This window comes from Chroicocephalus ridibundus, chromosome 2 (assembly GCF_963924245.1).
Source record: "Chroicocephalus ridibundus chromosome 2, bChrRid1.1, whole genome shotgun sequence".
Taxonomy (NCBI): domain Eukaryota; kingdom Metazoa; phylum Chordata; class Aves; order Charadriiformes; family Laridae; genus Chroicocephalus; species Chroicocephalus ridibundus.
Genome location: NC_086285.1, coordinates 15,289,752 through 15,307,676, shown reverse-complemented (window position 1 = coordinate 15,307,676; position 17,925 = coordinate 15,289,752). Strand labels below are relative to the sequence as shown.

General features: G+C 41.2%; 1 protein-coding gene across 7 annotated transcripts in view; it reads left to right on the top strand.

The window, feature by feature from the left end:
- Positions 1 to 844: 844 nt before the first annotated feature.
- CREM (cAMP responsive element modulator) overlaps positions 845 to 17,925 on the top strand; it is a 33,949-nt gene continuing 16,868 nt past the window's right edge. Inside the window, exons 1-4 of one of the 7 annotated variants that reach the window (XM_063324464.1) lie at positions 872 to 985; positions 5,934 to 6,046; positions 6,692 to 6,815; positions 14,616 to 14,762. In XM_063324464.1, the coding sequence (XP_063180534.1) occupies positions 6,006 to 6,046; positions 6,692 to 6,815; positions 14,616 to 14,762 (312 nt within the window). In that variant the 5' untranslated portion in view covers positions 872 to 985; positions 5,934 to 6,005. Of the gene's footprint in view, positions 986 to 5,933; positions 6,047 to 6,691; positions 6,816 to 14,615; positions 14,763 to 17,925 lie in introns of those variants that run through there. The other 6 variants (XM_063324463.1, XM_063324465.1, XM_063324467.1 and 3 more) reach the window with 6 other exon arrangements.

Here is a 17,925-nt window from a genome sequence, read left to right as displayed (position 1 = left end):
CAAGAAATGCTCAAACGTACAGTGCAAACCAAACATGACTCATGCCATTTGAGCGTATCCCGTGGCAGCGAGCGGGGAAACACGCACGTCACTCCCGCTCCTTATCTCTTAGAAATTTCTGATTTATTTAGCCGAATGAATACAAGATACAATGTCATACTTCAAAAGGAAAAAAATAAAATACGCCACATAAGAAATAACTGATGTTAGGAATGTGCTTTCAGTAAGTATTTAAAACTAAGCTTGGGGCACCGCTCTGCGGGGCGGCCCTGCCGCTGGCTGCCCGCCGGCCGTTCCCCCGGCAAGTTTCCTTGTACCTTGCTACTCCGGCACCGCCGAGGGGACGACAGCCAGTTCCCCTTCCCCGGAGGCGGCCGGGGGACAGCGCCCGCCTAGGCCAGGCCGGGCCGGGCCGGGCTGTGTGCGGAGGCCGCTCCGCCGTGGACCAGCGCGGCCCAGCCCACCACCCTTATCGCCGGCGCGGGGAGCGGCCGGCATCGCGCCCCTGCTATCGCACCCTCGAGTGCAATCCCCACCCGGGGAGCGGGGCCGACCCCTCGCCCGCCACTGAGGGCGCCCCATGCCGAGCCGCCACGGCCGGACACCGCCAGCCGCCGGCCGGCTCCGCACAGCCTCAGCCCACCAAGCCCCCCCCAGCCTGAGGGGAGGCCCACCCCTCCCCCACACCGGGCGGCTCGTCCCGCCCCCCAGCCAATGAGGAGCGCTGCCGGCAGCCCCGCGGCGGCGGTTGGCCAGCCCGCCGGCCGTTGGGCGCCCTGTAGCCAATCGGTGACGCCGCCTAACCCCCCGGCTCCTCCCCCCTCCGCGGCCGCTGGGGCTGGGAGTCGCCGCAGACGCCATTTCCTCAGCGCCCCCGCGGCGGCGCGGCTGCATCAGCGCTGACGTGAGGCCGACGTGCGGCTCCGCCCGGCCCAATCCCCCCCTCCCACCCCCTGTGACGGGGGCAGCACGTACAGGGCGGCGGGTGAGTGCGGGAGGGGGCGGGGACACGTGTGCGCGCAGCCCGACCCCCCGCGGGCCGGGAGCGGGGCAGCGCAGCGGGCAGCGGGCGGCGGCTGGACCCGCCGGCGCGGCGGGGAGGGCAGGGCCGGGCCGGGCCGGGCTGGGCCGGGGGGCGCTGTGCCGCTCGCTGCCGCTCGGCTCGGCCCCTGCCGCCGGGAGCGCGCAGGAGGGGGCGGAGGCGCGTCCCCGCCGGCGGCCGGGAGCGCGCCTCGCTGAGGGAGGGCCGCGCGGCTCCGTGGGGTGTCCCCGAGACGCGCCGAGCGTCCCGCTCCGTTACGGTCCGGCATCCCCGAGGTGCCCGGCGGGCCCTGTAGGGCTGCGGCTCGGGCCCTTCGAGAGCGCCTGGACTCGCCTGTCGGCGGCCCGGCGAGGGAGTGGAGGGGGCAGCGTGTCTGCCCGCTGCAGTCACGGCCCCGGGCCTCCGGGGGGCTGCCCCAGCCGAGGGGAGAGCGCTGGTCGGGGAGGGGCGGGGGCAGGCCGTGGTGCCTGGTGGCTTTTCCCCTTTAGTCCGGTGGGGCCGGTTACGTCCCTGCCCGCAGGGTTTTCCGAGGTGGGAAAGGATCGCAGTGGGCTTCCTGAGCCCTGCCTCTGACTTAAAGTTTGAGGGATTTGTCTGCATCCAGCACTGCCGTGTCTGCATCTGACGCGGTGCTGAGCGGAGCAGCGTGTCTTGTGGCAGTTAAAGGATTCCCCAGGCACCGACACTTAAATAAATGATCCCCGTCCCTGCTGAGGGATTGGTTGGACTCTTCTAAAGGGGGACCGTGTGTCCTCCTCACAGCAGGCTCAGCACCGTCCTGGCCTGATTATTGAGGTGGCAGATGCAGTGGCAGGTAGCATGCTTGTGTTTACAGCAATGGCAGGTTGGGTTTTTAAATTCTTTTTTGAGGGTTTTGTTAAGATATTCTAGGAAGAAAAGGATGGGGAGGAAAACGAGAAAACACATTAGAGTTTAGGAGACACAAGAAACTAATTATTTTGCTGATGCTGAAAACTTAGCAGAAAGATGACACTTTTAGTCCGTTGCCCTGTTGCTCATTTTACCTGGCCGAATGCTGTGACCACCTTGCCAGCTGGTGCGCTACCCAAAGCAGTGTAGTTAGACAGGTTATAGACTTCATATGTGAAAACACAATCCTTTTCTGAAACTAGTACATTTTGAGAGTGTCCACACTCACCATGAGGTCATCAATAAATGCAAAATAGGTGTTTGTAAATTTCTGTCCTTGCTTTCCCTGTTAATAAAAGTCTTCAAAGAGATTTGGAGCAAGGGTTGAAACATATTTCTTAGCCCCTTACAATTTTCTTTGTAATAAGCCACCTTTGTATAAAGTCTCTGATGTATAAAGTATTGTTGAAATAAAGAAATTGTCTTTAAAATGTCTCTGGGTATTTAATTAGACAGCCACACATTTCCAGTTATGCAAAATACTGTACCCATTTGCTTACGCAGTTTAATTTCACCAACAGACATTAAATATTTATATTAATATTCAGTGATGTACTTGTAAAACAAACAGCATTATTGGGGGGGAGTGAAGGGATTTCTTGTAATCTTTATACACAGGAACACATCTTGATAGGGATGCTCCTTAACTTTTTTTTTACGGAAAAAATATAAAAGGTTCACACCTTTAGCTGTCAATGACTTCCAATTTTCTAGGTCACCTGGGCAATATTTTCCTTTAGCTAATGCTGTCTGTCAGTGTTGTCCCATCAGGGATGTGCTGCTATCAGCTGAAGAAGCTTTTGATGTGCATCTTCTTAATCAGTGTGCATCTTCTTAATCAGTGTTTACCTGCTGCTGACCTACTGTACATTAGTCTCAGTGACTATAGTGAACGTGTGTTAATGTGTATTGAAATGTTACTAGCTAGTTAACGGTTAAACCTCCTGCCAGATCCTGAAGATTTCTTTGCTATTATGTAGGAAGAAGCAGGTATCTTTGTCTACGTTATGGAAAGCCATTTTTTGCCCCTTTTTATGGGAGGTGAGAGGTGTATCTTTTTTATTTATGTAAAAATCCAGCCTAATATTTAAAATTACTGTTCAATGATGGTAGCAACCAAGGTGGAAAATGTAAGAAATTAATGTATTAATGCTGAAAGTAAAACTAAATCTTGTATATAATTAATAATACAATGAAGAAAAACATCATATAATTTTAAACAGAACCTAAGACCACATACTTTCAAACTGTTTGCTTGGTTTTCCTTTAAATTAAGTAATGTAGACTTTAAAGTGTGATGTGTACTACTACTGATACACTTTTATAAAGGATTTTAAGTGCTTGTCAAAAGATTTCTCTTACTTTGAAACTTAAAAGCAATAAATATGTTAGAATTTGCTTGCAGTGTAGACTGATTCAATGTGATACATGTGAAAACTGTTTATGTTGGTAGTTTTTGGATTGAATTAATAACTGTTTTTTACCACAGTCTGTATTACTGATATTGTAGAAGAAACATAGTTATGATCTTGCTCTGTATTTTTATGTATATTTATTAAAAACAGTTTGTTGTATTAATGGTAGAACGATATATGAGGTAATACAGGAAATGCAAAACCTGCACACCTCAGGTTATAGGAAACTGTGAGTTAATGAGAGTGCACTAAAGACAGCGATAAGCTGGACTGGACCGTGACATTCAGGAGTTTGTTAGCCCGCATGGTCTCAAGCTGTGCACAAGCCCACACGAAGTGACATGGCCCTGTGTGGCTGTACTGCTTCTAGCCCTGTGGGTTCAAGTGACTGCAACTGACCTTCATCTGCAGGTTTAGTAACCCCCTATGGTTATGTCTGCCGAAGATTCATAATCTTGTAACATGTCTGCATTATGATACTAATGTGCTACATTTTCTCTTTAGTCATCTTTCTCATTGAATTTTATGCCAAGATAACTAGTCTATCTTTTAAAGTTACTTATGCCCTTTGCTATTTTTGTTTCGTGTTTATAGGCTATAGTTAGGTCTTTATATTTGGACAGCATTTTTAGACAAGTCTCTGTTTACAAACATACTAGAATTACCAGGTTGTCAAAAGGAAGCCAATTTTAGCTTATCTTGAAAATGTATTTTGCTGTGTTCTAGGGAAACAGTTGTATTTTATGGCAGTAAAAAAAAAAAAAAAGCTAATTAAAATCAGTATACAAATTTTCAGATTTTACTCCACTTTGCTAGAGAATTAAAATCAACAATAATTTGTGTTGAGTCAGAATATACACAATTATAGATGGAAAATGTATTTTAATTCTTGAGTTTTTCAGGTATGTCATAAGTCTTAATTATATTTGTTATTTCACTGGCATGTATAATACTTGCTGTTGTTTTTCTAATTTAACACAGATAATCTAAAAGATACAGTCCTTTGTTGTATTTTGTAAAATACTAGTGATAACTTTTTGTTAGATTTTCTGCTGCACTAGTGCTCTTTTTCATAGCTATTTGCTAACTCAGTTACTGGAGAACAGCAGAGGAAAAGACTTTAGGAGAAAAATCCTAATAATCAAAGCAGTAAACATAACTAATTTTTTTTATAGTTTTCTGCAATAAGTGAGGAATTAAGCTAAAATTTAGAAACTAAACCCTATGTTTTACAACATGAAGAGTGGCTCTTTCCAGGTAAAATTTTTATAGAATGCATTCAGTGGGAGTAAAAGTACTTGGTTTTTTTCCAGCAGCAGGTTATCTGTGACAGATGGCTTTGGATAAGAAAATACTTCAGGGCCTGTATAAAGTGAATTAATTCTGACTATATTCCCATCTTTAGGAAGAGATTGCAATGAATATGTTGCCAGGATCTATACATTAATTCATCTTCCTTGGTGCGTGAGCTCTTCTGAAGCTTATGGAGGTAGTCTTACATGAACTGGATACAGCTTTCACGTTTGAGACTCTGTGGATGGTCCTAGTGTACTAAGGAGGATTTTTTTTCCCTACTTTTTAAATTATTATTGATATATCGAATGCATAAAACCCCCTGAAATATTTTAATAAGATAAGCGTCTTGTTATGGACAATGATGGTGGAAACCTTGGTGAAAACATTCTCCCCAGAGTTGTTCTACTTTGGTGAATTTCAGTAGGTCTTTCATTAGACTGTATCTAGAGGAAAAAGATAATTAGTGGTAACTAACAAGACAGGAATGTAGAAGGATTTTAGGTGTAAAATGTTTCCTTATGGATCTAATCTGAATTGGTATCAGCATAGAGTACTTTACTTCTGTTGGCAGAAATACTGATGTTAACCCATCAAATCTTGAATCGTGTACAGCCTGGCTACCACTACCTGTAGTACTGTTAAGTCTGGTCAGTAGAATACCACTGGAGGAATAGAAGCTAGAAATATGCTTCTCTGCAACATTTGACTGGACTCCATTTCATATTTTCATGCCTTTATTCTAGGCAAAAAGGGTGATTTTAAAAAAAAAAATAGTTATTTGTTCTCCTCAAAGATTCTGTAAAATAGTGCCGCAAAAGGAGTTGGGTTTATACTTAATTTGATTTAATGTAGTTAACTTTTAACATGTGGGACTAAATTCAGGAGCCTCAGAGTCAGGCACATAGCACATTTCCTTCCCCATGTTTTCCATCTCTCAGTGTAAGACCTGAGAAGAAACTGCAGTAATTGTCAGCTAGTTGAAATAGTTGAACTTTGAGTTCAGATGGTCTTGCCATCCCCTAGTTGCAGTAAATGAATTTGAGGAAGCGAGATTTGCTGCCTCTTAAATCCCACAACTATATCGCATCTTCCTTTTGCGGCCTCAGTTCCTTATGTAAGGAAGGTGTAGGTGGGAGCGCGCCTGCAGGGTGTCCTGCCTGCCTCTGCCTGACCCTCTCCTGTCTCTGTTCTGTTTGTAAACTGACCTGTTGCCGTGGCAATGTTTGTGACATCACCTGTTGCACCTTCAGTGCAGGGTTTGGTAGGAGAGAAAGGGAGCCGAAGAGAACCAAGCTCTTGTTTTAAAACACACACCTTCCGTTATGACTAAATGTGCCAAGAAATATGGAAAAGCAACTGCCAGGTAATTGCATTTTTATATAGCAGATATATTTGGAAACTTTCTCTGTGGAGTTTAAACTCATAGTTTTTGAGGGTCAGGGAGTTGCTTATTCTATGAAAATTTACCCTACTTTTAAACCTGCAAAACAAGAAGAATCGTTGTGGGTCTTGAGCCGTGAGTAGTTTACAGACAATTCAAGTGTAGATCCCAGCCAAGGGTCGGTATCTCAGAAGGTTCGAGAGGCCTGTAGCAGCACACGGCTGACGGTCAACTTGGGCCTTGACTAGTGGGAGGCACGAGGGACCTGCTGCCTGCAGTGCTGGTGGGCTGCTCTGGAGCGCCGCGCTCCCAGCCCCACTGTCAACACTGCACAGGACCCTGGGACTTGTCCCTCCCATGAGAACCATTTCCAGACCTGCCCCTCCTTGCGGTTTTCCAAAGTACTTGTAGAGCTCCTGGCTATATGAGTGAATATTTTAATATGGGGGAATGGGAGGAAAGGACTTCAGTTAATCTGACAGTTTTGAGAGAAACCTATGTATTTTCTGTTAGTTGTTAGTTGTCTGCTCCAAATATAAAATAGTCTGGAATTGCTGTTTTCTCCCTAGATGAATGATATACCTCCCTGTACTGCATTATTTAGATATGGTATGTACTTACTTTTAGACGGATGACCATGGAAATGGTTGAATCGCAATCGGATGACAATGCAGTGGATTTTGTGCCCAACAGAGATGCTGGTCACCTTCAGAATCAGCCAGGCCGAAGCCAGGTTTCCCCAGAATCTGAGGTAAGTTTAAATGTGGAAAGATGAGAAGAATCAATAAAGTGATATTCAGAACTCTGTGATTTTTAAATTTTCAATTTATATGGAATTCTTGTGTTCTGTAAGTCTTATTGATAAATAGGAAAAATATAGCAAAGGTATACTGAAAATTATGCCTGTGGTGTTTAACAAAGGGCTAGTATAACATCTGGTCTGTGAAAAAGTAACGCTTTTAGGAGGCCGGGCTTTTCAGAGAGATCAGTAGGCACTTTTTTTTTTTCGACTTCTCCAAGATGATTATGTTTGTTATGGAGATGGGAATAGGGTCTGAAAGAGTTGAGGCGGCTGCAAGATCAGACATTGCAAAAATGTGTGTATCATGTGTTGTATAACAAAAATGAATAAAAATAACCACGGTCCTTTCCTCGTTCTAGTTTTTGTACAGAATGTGTTTCATCTTCGTGCAACTATGTTTTGAATGTATGCATGTTTTCTTTCTTCCTTGTGCATCCAATGACAGTGTCTGCAGATCTAAAAAATATACTTTACATGTTCTGTATGGTAGTCATACCTGGATTCTTCTTTGGTAGTTAATGGATAAAAGATGATGTAATAATAACTCTCAAATATTAAAAATATGGACTGAAAGGTTCAGCGCTTGAGAGAAATAGTCTTCATGCCAGTACTGAGATTTATAGCTTCAGAAAGCTGTATAGACCCCTAAGAAGCATCTGCAAAAACCCTTTGTGAAATAAACAAACTGATTTTAAAAAAAGTCTTACAGAATTTCTTCATCATCAGAAGTTAGAAGTTACTTGGTAAGATTTGATGCCATGTATTTGGTATGTTAGATACTTGATTTACATTACAGGTATATTTTCAAGATCATGCAGCTGCTTTTTGTCAGGTCTTCAGACACAAAGTAGACTGCGAAATATTTATGAACGTTTATTTGTTGTTTTTGTTACCTATGGCATTTGTTGTGGTTTTCATACCTGCAGCATTGGGAATACTGTTTGGGTTTTTTTAAGAATGGAGCATGAAACCCAGAATTCTGTTTCGTTTGCTCTGTTGATGTCATCCCCTTATTTCTTCTTTCTTTCATAGTTCATTTCAGATTTTGTGTTTTAACTTCACAGGATGATTTACATGTAAAATCTATTGGCATGTGCAAGTCTGAAGAAAATACCTGTGAATTCTGCCACTTGGGATTTTTAATGTTGGTCTAGAGACAAAGCGTCACTGATGCTGTAGGAGGCCTTCTGCCAGGTCCCGAGGAAAATGCTTTTTACGTTTATCTCCATTTAATGCTTGAGTACTGTGTGTGAAGGTTCAGCCATACTGGGTGTGGGCCTCAGGCCTTTCCGTTAAAACTGGTAACTGAAGTACTGGTGGATCTTGGTCAATTAGCACTAAAATGAAACGTGCATTTCAGTTTGAAGGCTCAGAATAATACTCCAGATAATAGTCTGGAGTTTACATCTGTGAGTCCCTCTTTTTGGTCAGACGGCCTGGAGAGCCGGCCTGAAGCTGTCAGAGCTGCTCAGCGCTCATAGCTGGGGTCAATGTTCCTCTCCTGGGCCATCAGGAAAAGTGGGGTTGATACAAGTGTGCCTTTCTGTGGAAAAATAGTGAAGCTGAGAGGCCTCAGCGGCCAGGGCAGTGCTGTGGGCCTGGCCGGCTGATCAGCTCCCCTCAGTGCTGGGGCCTGCAGGCCGCCCTCCCACCCTCCCGGCCTGCCGAGCCCCTGCACGCACCCTTGCACCGTGAGGCTGAACTGACACAGCATTTCTTTTGGTAAAACGGGCTGTGGCAGAAAGCTTAGTGCTGAAAGGCCTTGTTGTGACATTTCTTTGGCTTAAGATGAGGAGGACTTTCTTACCTTATGTTCCGACCTGGCAGGCTCTGAAGGTGAGACGGTTTGTCATGGCAAGCGTTAGAGGCAGACGTTGGGAGGTGTGGGACATCGCCTGTCTGCTTTTGCTGGTATGGGTTGGGAAATTCGGGGTGTTTCTGAGGAATTCCTTCATGTCGGTGCTGCTGGTCCAGCGTCTGTGTATTTTGACAGTTACAGAAGGGCACAGATAGCTCCTTCTCCCTCTTTGGCCTCTTGAGGATGGCAGTTAAGAGAAGACAACCACTTAAAGTGACTGAAATGTACCTTGCGCCAACTTCCAGTCACCTTTCCTACTAATTTTCTTGCAAATGTGCAGGAATATGAGAAAAGAAGAATGACTTGGTTCTTACTGAGAGGTAAAATGCCTGGTGGCTGAGGGCTCCTTTTCAGGTGTCTCTGTAGGTTTTTTGTTTGATTTTTTTTGTTTCTTTTTTTTCAAACTTTGAAACAAACCATTTGTTTTGTTCAACCTTTGTTTGGTTCAGTCAGAAGTAAAGCATTCTAATACACCATCTTTTAATACTCAATTTGTAGCTTTCTGTGTATTATCAAAGAATGGCAGAATGGTGGAGGTTGGCAGAGACCTCTTGAGATCATCTTGTCCAACCCCCTGCACAAGCAGGGTCAGCCAGAGCAGGTTGCCCAGGACCGTGTGCAGCTGGGTTGTGAATATCTCCAAGGATGGAGCCTCCACAACCTCTCTGAGCATCTGTGCCAGTATTTGACTGCCCTCACAGTAAAAAAGTGGGTGTATTTATGTTCAGATGGAATTTCATGGTTTTTAGTTTCCTTGTTTTTTTGTTTAAGTATGACTTTGGCCAGGGAATGACTAGCAAAATGCTGAGGGATGCAAATGCCTAGGAGGTGGGGGTTTTGTGGTGCTTTCGTGGGCTTTTTTGTGGGTTTGTTTTTCCCTCCTCTGGAGTTCATATAAAGAAATACTTGCCATTTAGGTTTAAAAAGGCAGACAAGGTATTTGATAAGATGATAATCTCTAGAGGGCAGACATTGTTTTGTGCTGAAGCATTCTTAATGTCTCCCCTATTGGGAGGGAGGGGAGAAGATACTAAGAATATCTGGGCTGGAGCACTGGGGTGTAATGGGATAACCTCCAATGCTAAGGAGCACCTATTGTACATTATTAATAGAGAAAAAATAGCATCTTTTTTTTTTCCCCTTAGCTTGTGTAATAGATACTGCTATGTACTGCGTTTTTTTGGTGATGAAAGTAAAATTACTTTTTCTGCAAAAGTAGACATTAGTAAATTAAACTAGCAAAACCGAGATGCATCTTTCATCCATGGAGGCAAAAATGACAATTTCTGTCTTTAAAGGGTTATTTTTAAAATTAATTAATATAGAGTGAGTTCACATTTATAGTTGAATTTCTTGCATCCCTTGCTTCAGCCAGTCAGTGAATTGACATGGTGGTGTTTTAGTGATCCAGCCATCAAAATAATGAGCTAATAAAATATTAATTTGTAAAAATTTTGGTGGTTGTCTTTAGAAGCTATTGTAAAAGTACAGGACACCTGTGTGTACAGAAGCTTGACACCATTTCTTCAGGGAAGAGCAAAGGTGCAAGGTGCAAAATTTCACAACCTGTTTTGAGATGGGCTCCAAGGGTTCTGTCTCACGCACACAGATCTTATACTAATACATATGGGGCTGTTTTTAAAAGGAAGTTAGTTTGGAATTAAATATTCTGATTATGATGATAGTTAAACTCGTATCTTGGAACAGTTACATCTGCATTGGTATTCAAAGATAAATTAGATGTTCCTTTTGCAGGATGTCTAGAGGCCATGCTGCTTTCTGTTTTGCCCTGTGCTTAGGGCATTATAAAAATGTAAGAGGAATGTACTTATACCTTTTTCAGATCTGACAAAATAGTTTCAGTTGTGTTTTTTTTTCTTTAATCCTACATCCTTGATGAGCTCTTCTTTGGATCAGTTTTTGTAAACTTTGTCATGTTGTATCTATCAGTAGAGCTGTCTGCTGTCTTGGTATGAGATATCAGCTGTTGAGCTCTCAGTGCTGGCTCTAAAAATCCATGGGTCAGGATTTACAATGTGAGAACTCCTGTCAGAGCGAGCAGAGGGAGTTTTTTTGGAGCCTGGAGTGCATAGTGATCCAGCCATTGCAAACCATTGCAAACCGAGACTGCGTAGGTTTAGCACTTAAGGGGTATTCTCTTTGTGAGCTTTCGGCATCAAAATTTGTCTTAAATCTTGCTCCCAACAGATTGAGCCCTGTAGAAGTTTGTCAGGCTGTTGTAAATATAGCTCTAAAACCAGCCTGCCAAATGCAAGTCCAGGATGTTTAGTAAAGTTGATGTTAGAGCATTGTAAGCCTGCAGCCTTGTCACCATTTTGTGCTACCTTAAGGGTATGCTGTCACCAAATGGTTGAAATCAGCCTAGCCTTGTCTTCCTTAAAACGATGTGCTGCTGCTTTGGCAATAGAATTGACAAAAACTTTCCTGTGTTCAGCTTTTCAGCATACTCGGTGCTTGAGTGTGGTGAGTCCTTTGCTCTCTTATTAGATGAGAGACCAGGCTGGATGGGACTTTGAGCAACCTGGTCTAGTGGGAGGTGTCCCTGCCCATGGCAGGGATTTTGGAACTAGATGATCTTTAAGGTCCCTTCTAACCAGAACGTTTGCCGCCTTTTTCCCTTTACCAGAAGTACCTTTCACTTCTGGAGTCCTTGTAGTGTTTAGATTCTACAGCAGGGACAGATATCAGATGGAGCTGTGCACTGTGTACTTCATATCAGTAATGTTTGAGGTGTGAGGGGTTAAATGTGAAAGTAACGTCTGTAGTACTCTGTAGGGAGAAGTTATCTGACCTTGGGTGATGAGAGTGTGTACATCCACAGTGTAACTGTTCAGATGGAAACGCATCTTGAAGTCAGATAACTGATAAGTAAGCTTTTTCTTTGAAAGAATGCGTGCCTCAGTATGAAGATAGTGCATGATCTTTTTTGCTGACTATTTTTCTCTCCCCTGTTGGAAGAGGGAGCAGTTACATTTCCAAATATACGAAGTCTGGGACCATACTGCTATGACAGAATGCATGGTTGATGTTTGTTGAAGCTATTGTACTTGACTGTTGCATACCTAACAGGATAGAACCCGAAAGGACATTACAACATCTGAAGTCTCTTTGCCTTTGTCAGGGACATAACCCTTACACTGTTTAACCAGGTGCTTAATGTGTTAAGCTTCTCCTTCACCCTCTGTGTTCCTGAGTTGCTTCTGTGGATTGTTTTCAGTCATTGTACCAGACAGCCGTTTAAAGTAATGATGTTAAAGGTAGTGTTGCTCATCACTGATGTCAGAAAGTAATTTTTTTGCCAAGTCTGTTTCAGTCTGCGTTTATTCATGATAGCATCAAAAGGTTCTAGTATTTTGATTAACATGGGAGTATTCAATTTGAAAACTGCAAAGGGAAATGTGAATCAAAATCATTTTAATAATTTCTAATATTTATAAAAGAGATGCAGAATATGAAGTTGGAAAGATTTATTTCAGTCTTAGTTGTAGAAATAAACCTAATACAAAAGAATCGCAGAGATTTTACAGTAAAGTTTGTACATTACACATTGTATAACCTTCGGATATTGGTGGAAATTTAGCAAACGGTGATCAAATGAAATTGAGCCATTTAAAATAGATATAAATGAACAAAAAAATCATTTTTGGTTTGATCCAGTTTTAAAACACTACCATCTCCTCTTCCCTCAACCCTACTTCCCCTGTTTAATCTCTTACCTGAATTAATGGGGACAAAACAATTTCTCCTGTGATATTGTAAACTTTAGTCTAAAACAGTATTAGCTGAGTGTGGTTTTCTTCTTTTCTTGTGTGGTTATACTGAATAAGGAGCTTTTAAATTAATGTAGTGTTTCTTAATCTTGAGTACTGGATTACTTCCTGATTATATGGGCCTGACCCATTGTGTACTAAAAACAAACTTATAAACTGTTCACCTTGTATTGTGTGTGTTGTACTCAGAAAGTTCTTTCTGATACACAGAGTATTATGTCAGATTGCAGCTCTCACAAAGATAGCAGTAAATAGAAAGGTTTGGTGAAATTGCCTTTGTAATGTTTTGAAAAATTAGCATGCTTTGTAAATGTTTAGACTGCTTCATGCCCTCTCCTTGAAGCTTGGGTTTAGGTTAATGTCAGCTTTGACACAAAATAGATCATAATCTTCAAATCTTTGAGACTTTATAGATCACCATCTCAAATATCTATTTCTGATAATAATATTAATATTTGTTTTATAGATTGGGAAGAAGGTTTGTATGTCCTGTTTATATATTGCTATTTAATGCCACTTAAGGAATGACAGTTTCCATTTCAGGGTTAGAAATGTCCTCAATTGTTCTATTTCCTGAAAAGTGGTTCAGTTTCTTATAACAATTGAACCATTACATAGTGAATGTTGACAAGATCCTGTTTCTGTTTCCTAGAAACATTGTTTTTTCAAGATAATTTGAGACAACATCTGGTCTTTTTGGTAGTACTGCATCTTGCTAGTAGCTAAAATTTTTCTCCTGCCTCAAGAAATGAATGTTTCCCAGACAAACAATGTCTTATGGATCAGGAATGAAAGCTTCTTTAATATTTGGAATTAAAAAAACCCATAAGTGTGAATACAGAAGAATATAAAACTTTCTTTAACTTTTTATATTCAGCATTCATCATGCTTTTCTCCTCACTGTCATCTCTTTTTACCTTTACTGCTCATACCAGACACCTTTTGGGGCTGAGAACTAGGTTAGGAAGGTAATAATACCAAAATTTTAGATACGATCCTGGCTTTATTCTTGTACATGCAGATTGTATACGTAAGGCTTTTCAATGCAGTTTACTTTGAAAAACACAGTATCTCTTTTTATCATGTGATTTATTTTTGTCATTCTCTTCCTTTTCTGAGTTTAGAGATGTTTCATCACATAGAACTTGAGATCAATCACACTGTTTTCCCTTTGTTTCAGTATTTGTTTCTGTTAATAGACTTAACAGTAATAGGATAAATATTGAACTATTTCTTAGCCTGTAGGTGTTAAACTGTTTCTTAACCCATTCATCCTTAGTATCAATGGTTGAGAGCCGAGGGCTGGGGGAAGCTGCGTATGCTCTAAAACGTCATCAGAAAAAGGGACCAGATTATCCCTAAACAAAACACATTCTTCAGCTGTGCTAGGTTTAAAGAAGATACAGCTGTTTTTATTTTTATATTGGAGCACTGATACACTTCAACTCTGTTTTTCTTGAGTGAGATATCTATACATATGTATCTAAAAAGAGGATTTTTTTAAACTAAAACAACATACAAATCCATGTATCATGTTATTTAACAATTTTTTTTGCTATCTGAAGTGTTTTCATGTCTCTTAAGACATGTATCTGAAAAGCGTAAGTTCAAACTAACTTCTTGCCTAACAAACAAAGCAAAACCAAAGCATTTCTGGATTATTATTTTTTTTTCCTGACTAAGAACATTCTACCCTGTATGTTGTTGCAGCAACATACCACTTCAGTTACTGTTGATATTTTTATATTTCTTGAGGTTTTTCCTAACCTTCATGCTAGCGACAGCAGATGTAGCGTGTGATAGCTTAGAGTTGTTTTTAATTGAAAAGAAAACATGAAGTCTGAAGTCTATAGTAAGAAAACTGTAAAAAAAAAAAAAATTACATTTTTTTAGGGGACAGTTTTAAACTTTGCATACCAATGGAAAGATACGCACCAACCTTCTACTAGTAAACTTGTTAATTTTTGCATTTGATAATTAGATACATAGAAGCTATTTTAGATATAGCATCAAAACCGGTTTGTTTTAGTATCACTTCTAAAAGCATTTGCTGAAGTTTTAAGGCATGTTACTTAAACACGATGATTGTAATTTTTGCAGGTTTCTGTAGCTGCATCAAGTGCTGGAAGAGGATCTCCAGCTGTAACTCTAGTGCAGTTGCCTTCTGGTCAAACTGTTCATGTCCAGGGTGTCATTCAAGCCACACAGCCCTCAGTCATTCAGTCACCACACATGCAAGCTATTCAGGTTAGCTCTTTTATTGTTACATTTTCATGAATATTTGGTGCCTCATAACTCTTGCCCCCCAACCCCATCTTCAGTTTCTCTTCATTCTTACCAGTGCTGTAAGATGTGCTTACATGGTGTGAGAAACAGCAGGGGAGAAGGTGGCAAACTGCCAACCAGTAGCAGCTCTACTAGCATTGTGTAGCGATTCCTTAGTGCTTCCTGTTTATCTTTTAAGTGATTGTGTCTTGGAACCCTGAACCTTGCGCAACAGCAAATTTGTGTAATAACGTGGCCTTACTTTAGTGTATCTTGCAGTTTTTTCTGTTTTGTTAAATTCTATGAACATCATGTTTCTAATGAGACTGTGAACTCATAAATTTGCAAGTATCTTGTACTGTATTTTTGGAAAGCATCTGGATGTAATGGAAGTAAACATATAGTCAAATGAGCCCTTGTTTTTAGCAGGCCCTGTTAGAGCTTCTGGTATTGCTTTTTGTGGGTGTGGATATGTAAAGATCAAAAATAAGGGCAGCCTCAAAATAAACATTTATTTGGCAAATCTTCACATGTTTAAAATTGCTGATGTTAGAAAACAGGGACTGGTGCAAAATGCTTAAGAGTTTTTAGAGCTTTTAAATAGTGAAAAAGACTAGAGAGAATGAACTTGCAGTGCTTTGAAAATTACTTGGCCTCCCATTGGTGTTTTTCTTGTAGCTAGGAATGCCTTTGCTCTAATTTTCTTAAAATCTGATTGTAAAATGTCAACTGAATTGCTTTTTGCAAATCGAATTTGTATCTCTGGTGAGAGGCTGTATACCTGTTATGTATGAACGGTTTTACGTGCAGTCATTGCAACATGTTAAGGAAAAGACACGCATTGTCAATCTTCTTGAGAAGCCACCTTTAATGTTTGAGACTTCTTAGTACCTTTCAAGTATAATAAATAAAAAGGCATATATAAGTATGATTTATCTTAGAGATTAGAGGAAAAGAATAAAACTGTGGCCAGATACTGAATATTTTTTTTGTAAGCAGTAGGTGTAGATGATGGGACCTGGTAAGGTTTTGAAGTTCTAGATCACTGTTGAAACAGGCCCAGAAGAAGATGTCAAGACTCCTAGGTTTAGTCAAACTTGAAGTCAAATCAGACTATTCAAAATAAATACTTTTTTCAATGGTATTCTTTCTAACTGTAATTTGCCAGGGTGAACTTTATCAGATAAGCATATTACAGTCATTCACAGTTTCTGTGACTGCTTTTCTTCAAGCAGTAGTCAGGACATACATGCAAAAATAGAGAACGTACTGCAAAGCTCAGAAGGAAGAATTTGTGTGGAATCTCTTGCCAGCTGCTTCTGTGTCTTCTTAGAGGAGTGGAAGTTGGCTATTTGTTGTATTGAATGAACTCTGGCTGTCTTCCCTTTCCCAAAGGAGTAGAGATAGGAAGGTTGTCCCTGATCAATATTTAGTTAGTTCCAGGGTTTTGCTTTGGTTTTATATGAGCATGCTAATGGCAAATGAGGTGATTCTACAAGAAGGGCTTGAAGGTCCTGTAAAAGAGTCCATTACAGAGATTGTTCAGCCCTTCTGTGATCCTCTTAAGTACTTTATCCTGCCACCTGGCATTTCCTGCAGATCATTTGGCTTTAACTTGATATCCTATCTCTGCCAGACAGTAGGGAACTTGGGAAATGATATCAGTTTACTCTAATATAAAAAAAAAAAAAAAAAAATATGCTGAAGGTTGATGTTAAAGCTTGCATGACCTCTCCCTCAAACACCTGCAGCTTTAATCTGGAAGGTGTTCAACATTTTTCCTTGTAATGCTGTTGCTTTTGGGATGAAAAAAATGCTTAGCTATATCATGTGCCTTACTGTTTTGTTAATGTTATTTTACTTGTAGGAAGGTTTGAAGTTCAGATTGTTATTTGACTTTTCTACTTGCTCCCTGTAATGTATCAGTTATTGGCAGGCTTAACACGAGCTCAAAGTTAAATTTGTTCAAATGCAGGGCGGTGTGGTAAAGTTGAAGTCTGAATAATGCCCAGGAAGAAATTACAGTGGTTTCCATTGGTTAGCATTGTGAATGTGGTTGCTTGCTATTAGAACAAGTTGAAACATTAAATTTATCTCTGTCTTGATGAAAATTAGAACTTTTGAGATATCTTGTAGAAGGTGTCCTCTTCACATTAAAATACTTAAATCGTCATTTGATTTCCTTACCTTCTTCCCAAAGTATGACTGTTCCTGACTTCTTTGGCCCTGTTCACAAACTAGGGGTGGCTATCGGTAACCCTTAATGGAATGGGAAGGTTTAAAGGCACTAAGGTCTTATTTACCTGCTGTTTGGCCTGAGCCAAATAGATTTTTATTCCCCCACATCCTCCATCCCACCCTCGCAGAATAAGAGTTCTGTTTTGAGACACGATGCCCAGACTCTTGGCTGTGTAATATTGCCTTAGTTTTGAAGGTTTATGCCAGAGGCTTGAAGGTCGATCCATGAGCAGATCGTGTAGGTTACCAGAGAAAATTGCCTTTTAGAAGATCTCTGCTGGTCAGCATTTAGTCCATCCTGCAAAAGGATGAATACAAACTTCTTGTATCTCTGCCAGTCAGCTCTGAAGTCTGGTTTGGGGCTATGTATTTGTAGACATGCGGAAGTACCTCTCATTATTTCTAGGTGGTCTTTTTTTTTTTGGTTAGGCTGGTGTAGAGTTTTAATGATATTTCCTACATATTACTCAGCAAAATGAGGCTACATTAAATATTTTTAAACACAACTGGAACTTAATAAAATTAACAAGTGAAGAGACAATTTCATTCTGCAGTAACCTGTAGTTCTTTCAAGGTGTAGTTTTGTAAGTTTGATTTGGGGTAACCCAGTCCCATAAATTTCCAGAACCTTCTAGCCAGTTTGTTGGGGTCGTGCAGGTTTTGTTTCTAGTACTGAGCACTCAGGCCTGGCAGCCACATTGGTTGTAGAGGTCTTCCTTGTCTTCCCTGAGCTGCAGGGAAGCCTCCACTGCACCCAGGTTGAACATTTGAGCCTTCTAGTTACTTAACTCATATTTGTTCAGTGTTAGCTTAACACAGTGCTTAGTCTGAAGCTCCAGTCTGGTCTGTCTTCAAATGAAAAGTTGTTTTCCACGCTAACTTTACTGCATTGTTTCAGTTTGGAAAT